The 5,678-nt window shown below is 48.3% G+C and overlaps 1 protein-coding gene across 1 annotated transcript; it reads right to left on the bottom strand.

Annotated features, from left to right (window-relative positions):
• Positions 1–311: 311 nt before the first annotated feature.
• Positions 312–3,479, bottom strand: PSV08DRAFT_186785 (uncharacterized protein; the record flags this gene model as incomplete). Its single annotated transcript, XM_014221634.1, has 5 exons — positions 312–1,260; positions 1,310–1,336; positions 1,382–1,799; positions 1,867–2,427; positions 2,477–3,479. The coding sequence occupies 5 exons, from the start codon at positions 3,477–3,479 to the stop codon at positions 312–314; spliced, it is 2,958 nt and encodes a 985-aa protein (XP_014077109.1).
• Between the last annotated feature and the right edge of the window lie 2,199 nt (positions 3,480–5,678).

Genomic DNA, 5,678 nt, shown 5'->3' with positions numbered 1-5,678 from the left:
CTGGCTGAAGCTGAGGCTGTGAACCCCCCAGAGTTGCTGGAAAGCTTCTATCTTGGTCTATACCGTGCGTCTGAGCTTTTTCCAGAAATAGCAGGATGCAATCATACTCTGTGCTTCACTCTGAGGACCTGAGACACAGCTAAGCTAGCTTTTTAGATGCAGCTTTACTCATCAGGTGATTTCTTCAATGTGGCTACACAGCACTCAGCGTTGTCCCGACGGTCCAATCTCTGTGTGAGGTCAATGGTCATATATTACAAGCAAGTGCAAAAGTTATGCGCCTCGGAGGGGGTGTTGGAGAGCGTATAGTTTCACGGCATCCCTGAACAATGCCGCTTAGCTGGCTGCAAAGGCGAATCGTCTCGTCGTCTCTTTTTGCTTGTCGTACGTGGAGTGGCGTGCATGTCTTTAAGCGCACTCCATTCGAGCATCTGTAGGTCAATCAGGGTTCTAAAGGTCATAGGTGAAGCACTGATATGATGGATACGGTCCTTGTGCAATCTCAAGCGGATGTCTAGTTCGTCGTCGAACGAAGGAACACGCAAACATACGGGTTTACCGAAGTTCCCATGCCTATCAAGCCATCGTGATATCTTTTCTTTTGCATCATACACTTGCATTTGGATCTGGAACGTTGCCTCTAGGCAATCGAGTTTCTGCATTAACTGGCAAAATGCGGGGCTGAGCCCCGGGATGCGACACCGAATCGTCCCATAACACGTGTAGGAGCCGCGCTCATAAATGGGCATGCGTCCCGGCTGTAACTCAAAGTAAAATGTGAGAGCGAGAGCAGCATCGGCCAAGTCACGCACAGCCGGGTCCGCCGTAAAGTAGGAGCTCGCCGCCTCAGCAAGACTCCCTATAGCGGAAAAGTCATCTAGATTAGGTAGCTCACCTTCTACGGGTAGGTTGAATCGATGGAGCCATTTTTTTGTGCTAGCAATCCCTCCAGGCAATGATGCGGCCATGATTTGCCGCATGAGGGCGAATCGCTTATCCCCGTTGAAATTTTCGCTCCAGTAGTGCTCGGCCGTCTGCTGCAAAGAACTGTTTCCGAAAAGTAAACTAGGATAGAAGCCTGTTTTGGCAACCTTCCGCGTAGTCGAAATGCCTGTCCCAACGGATACGAAGTGGTCTGCACGTCTCAACTCAGGAGCGATTTTGTGCAGCTCTTGTACGGCAAGCATGCAGGGATTGTTGTCGCTCAGCCCGCCATCCATGAATGTACCAAGACCAGGTATCTTATTTGGCGTGAAATACCTATAGCTATCAGGTATCAGTTCATCGGGCTATAATTTGAGACACTTACCATGGGGCGGCTGACGTACATCGTGCACTATTTTTGTAAGCGTTGAATTTATGTTGCGATAGAGCAACTTACGCGTCCTTAATGCGTATCTCACTTGTCGCATCATCTGAGCGTAAAAGCCGGTATGTTGATATATTTGCATATTCCTGATCATTGTATCTTGAAGTCGATCCGTTATAGCTCGTTACTAGACATGTGTCGAGTGTGTCGGCATCGACGACAGGAAGACCGACTCGCGCTCCAATCGAAGACACGTACTGGAGATCCAACATGGTGGCTTCGCCAAAGAGCTCCGCCAGGGCACCCTCAATGTCGCTGGAAGGAAAACGGCCATGGCGCCACGAAGTGACAAGGGCATAGAGTGCAGTGAAGATACCTAATCCAAAATAACTTCGTCCGCGAAATATGCGCGCTGCCAACTGGCTGAATAAATGGAAAGATTCATCAACTCGCATACCCAGGCCGTAGAGCGCCAGAACGACCAGGCCACCTATACAACAATGAGCCAGACGTGGACCAGAGGACAGAAGAACTACAAAATTCCTGCAGCAACATACCTGAACTTGTTCCATATGCGAGGTCAAAGTGTTCCTGAATCGGGATATCGAGACCGATAGCGTTTTCAAGCGCGCAGAGAAATTGTATAGGAATTGCGGCTCGGATGCCACCTCCATCGATAGAGAGCACGCGAAGACCAGCAGTGGCTGGTTTCACGCGCACAGTGACTTCAGATATCTGAGAGCAAAAGGGACAGCAGTTCAACGTGTAGAGATAGGGATCCGTTGCAGGGGAGTTCCCCATATCTATGAAGCATTTCTCGCAGACCACATGGCCACACGTGAGCTTATGCTGCGGATCTGCTTGCATGCAAGCTAAGCAGACCTTGTAAAGCTTCCTCGTCGCAAGCCATGGCTGAAAATCTGCTAGTAGTCTCGTGCGAGGATTGGGGCATAGCATCTTACTTCTTTCTACGAAGTGCTGCTCCGTAAGTGCAACCAATTGACTGCGAAGCAGCAGCACTAGATTGCCACCGTGTCTCGAAGGCTTCAAGACTTTGTTTCCATATGCATCTATATAGGACTTGTAGTGAGTTGTGAACACTTGGAGCGGGTTGAAGACTTGTGCAAGTTAGCAGGTCGAAACTCTGTGTCACTAGAAAACACTGACAGGGCACGTCGTATGCATAGTTATCCACCACAAAACAGCCTGCAGCAAATGGAATTGCAAACTCTATTATTTCTTCCATGTTGTCTACCGAGTCAAAAAGGACGCTCAGATATGTATGCAAATGCGTAGACACGGGGCGGTGCGATCGCGACGCAGCGATCATGTCGAACGGGACTTGTTCGTTGCTGACGAAATGATCGCAAGCCTGACGAAAGAGAATATCAAAATGCACTGCGTTTAGGAGGGTGCGGCTACGAACACGCTCGTTTCTACTTGCATCCACTTCGCGTTTGATGCGGTCGGTAAGCGTCTGGGTGCTAGTATGCTTGACATACACAGAGAGGTGAGAAAATGAGTCAAATTTGTTTTGTTTCGAACGCGTACGTAAGAGTTCTACCAAATGACTTTTTACAGCGGCCTCGCTTCGTTTTTCTGTAGATGATGCTACAAAGAGTAATCGAGGATGTGCTGTGGTACTGGACTCTCGATCACGTGTCTGTTCGAGCCACGGTAACATACGCTCCACCTGGTGGCGCACGTCGCGAGTCCCTGTAGAGAAGAAACAAACCACGTCCGTAAAAGGGCGAATCAGTCTACTATGTAGGCTATCAAAAGCCTCAGTTAAACTACCCGCTTCCCACTGCAATCCACGTACCGTTTGGCGGTGACAAGGAGCGGCTGCGGGCTCTGCTAAGGCCGTGCTCCGTCTCGAGATATCTTCGTGTGCAATCAGGATTGGATGGTCACTAAAAGCGGTAGCCGAATCTAGTTGCAGAGTCACTCCATGAGATGCTTCGCTGCTCACACAGGTTCTACTATAGGGAAAAGCATCAGTCAATAAGGTTCCCTTTGCAGCACTGCCAAGCATGACGACCAGACTCGGGCTCTTGCTAGCAGGTTTGTCGAGGCCTGTGATTATATCGTTCAAAGTACTGGCACAATGCAACAGAAATTTCTCTTCTCCATGTAGAGACAGCCAGGATTCATGCTTGCAGCTCTTCATGGTTGCTGGACCACGATGGCTGACCGGAAGAAATTTCTGAAGAGAGATTCCAAGCAGGCCCAGTGACGATCAATTCATCTTAGGTGCCAATTTGTTATATAACGCTAGTAAGAAAATTGCGAAACCGCGTAAGGGCGATGAGTGCGGCAGTGATACGATAGCATGCTTACTCTATTTACGATGACGCGTAAGCAGATGATCCATGACAAAGCGATATGCAGTCCCGGATCTTTGTGCTTATGAGAGACGCAAAGCGTCGGTTCATGGAATATAGTGGAAAACTGAGTAACTGTCAGGACGTTCACAGCTACTTGCTTACAGGTAGCACTTGCTGACCCTCTGCTTGAGGTTGATGAAAGCACATCAGATACCCACTCCAAATGGACCCAAGGGGAGTTGAACGCTTTAATTCTTCCACTTTGTCTCGCTAGATACAATGAAGGGTAGTCTTTCTCTATTTAGAGTTTCCGCATTCTGGCATGCTACATAGACTTTTGACCAGCGCAGGCCGTTATTTTGCCTATTGAATAGGTTCCTAGAACATAACAGGCTCCACGGGTGTTGGGTCTCAATCGGTTCGGGAGATCCGTGGCCAAGTAACTGAAGGCATGGCTAACAACAGTTAAGGTCATTTTGATCAAATTGTTTTCAAGCAATAGAGTCAACACGTGGAATCAAGGCTATATATTGTAAGAATCGGGAACTTCGGCAATTACCAGAGTATAGATTGGTGGAATTTAGTCTCATGAATACCTCCAAAGCGGTTGATAGAAACCCAAATGGCCATGAGGAGCGGCTTTCTGCGGATGAGAAGGTTGGGAAGGCCTTCTCTCGCCCCGCGTCTCATGCCGCAGCCACCTGCTCTCACGATCCCAAACAATACTCCAACCAGCGGGATCGTATACCACAGCTTATTCTTGCTATGGCGGCTCTGCGCCTAGAAAACAACAAGATTGAGGAGATGATAAAAAGAGAATACGAGGTTCTTGATCCAATAAGGATAGCTGGAGGGTCCGAACATGCGGATGGTCTGTATAGCGAGTACGTAGTTGTGGATGAGTGACTGCGCACGCAGGGGTTGCTTCCTACGGCGAGCCATAGTGCTAAATAGCTTGGTTTCTTTGGAACTAGCAGCACCCAATATCACAGCCTGAACTTCCCAATGATACCAAAATCAAGCCAATTGCGTTTGATGAGATGAAAATTCACGTTTCAAAGTCGGTGTAACTTCGTGTTCACCCCGGCCATTGGCATCCGTCATGACTCTTTCAGTGACGTCTGAGTAGACGTTGGCGTTGACCTGCATAGTTAAGGGGTTACTGGTCAAGGCTACATATTGCCTATCACTTTGATTAATATAGTCTCCAAGTATTTAGTGAAGTTATTGAAAAGGAACATGTGAAAAAAAGTATTGGGCGCAAGAAAAGACACAACTAGTTAAATAGTCCATGGAACTCGCCACGACCTAAGATAGCTAGCCTAACCCGGGTGAATTCTTGTCTTATCATGCTATCATTTTCCATAACCTGTTGCAATCATCCTCTAGCTGTTAGGAAAATGGACCACATGCAATCCTCCGATGTTCCACTGCATGCGCTCAGGTGCTTGAAACCTTGTAAGCCACAAGAGAGACAATGCCGATCGTTGGCAGATACCAGCGATTGGCGGTATGCCCTCCCGAGGCACTGCCCATACAGTCGGGCGGCGGTGTGAGTTTGACCGTGATGGCAACACAAGGCACGACGAGCAACTTCTGATAGTACTGCACCCTAACGTTTGTGTGCTAAAAATAGCCCTTTGTCTGTAACTACATGGTTTGAGAAGAGTACCATGCTTGGCGCTGCATTTAAACTAGTTAGCACAACTACAAGTAGATTAGTTACAGTATTAGTTCAGCCATACACGAAAGGTAGGGCAGCTCGGAACTGTTGCGCAGCTATCTAGGGGTGAAGCCGCAACCGCTAACAAATGTACACTGGAGCCCTTCCGCTTTCGCAAATCATAGGAAAATTTAGCAAGTCGCATTTTGGCAAAAAAGACCTGGATTTTTGACTATATGAAGATGATATTTGCTTCAAACTCGCGCCAAAAGCCACACTACTTAGAACTTTAGTTCCTCGCTTTGCGATACTTCATGACGCCGCTGGCGTGTCGGTCGCCATGGCCACAGTGGCTGGTCTTTGAGCGAGGCAAGGGTGA

This window comes from Bipolaris maydis (assembly GCF_028858645.1).
Source record: "Bipolaris maydis strain C4 unplaced genomic scaffold PSV08scaffold_13, whole genome shotgun sequence".
NCBI lineage: Eukaryota > Fungi > Ascomycota > Dothideomycetes > Pleosporales > Pleosporaceae > Bipolaris > Bipolaris maydis.
The sequence above is the reverse complement of the archived record's forward strand: the minus strand, read 5'-3'. Positions and strand labels throughout refer to the sequence as shown.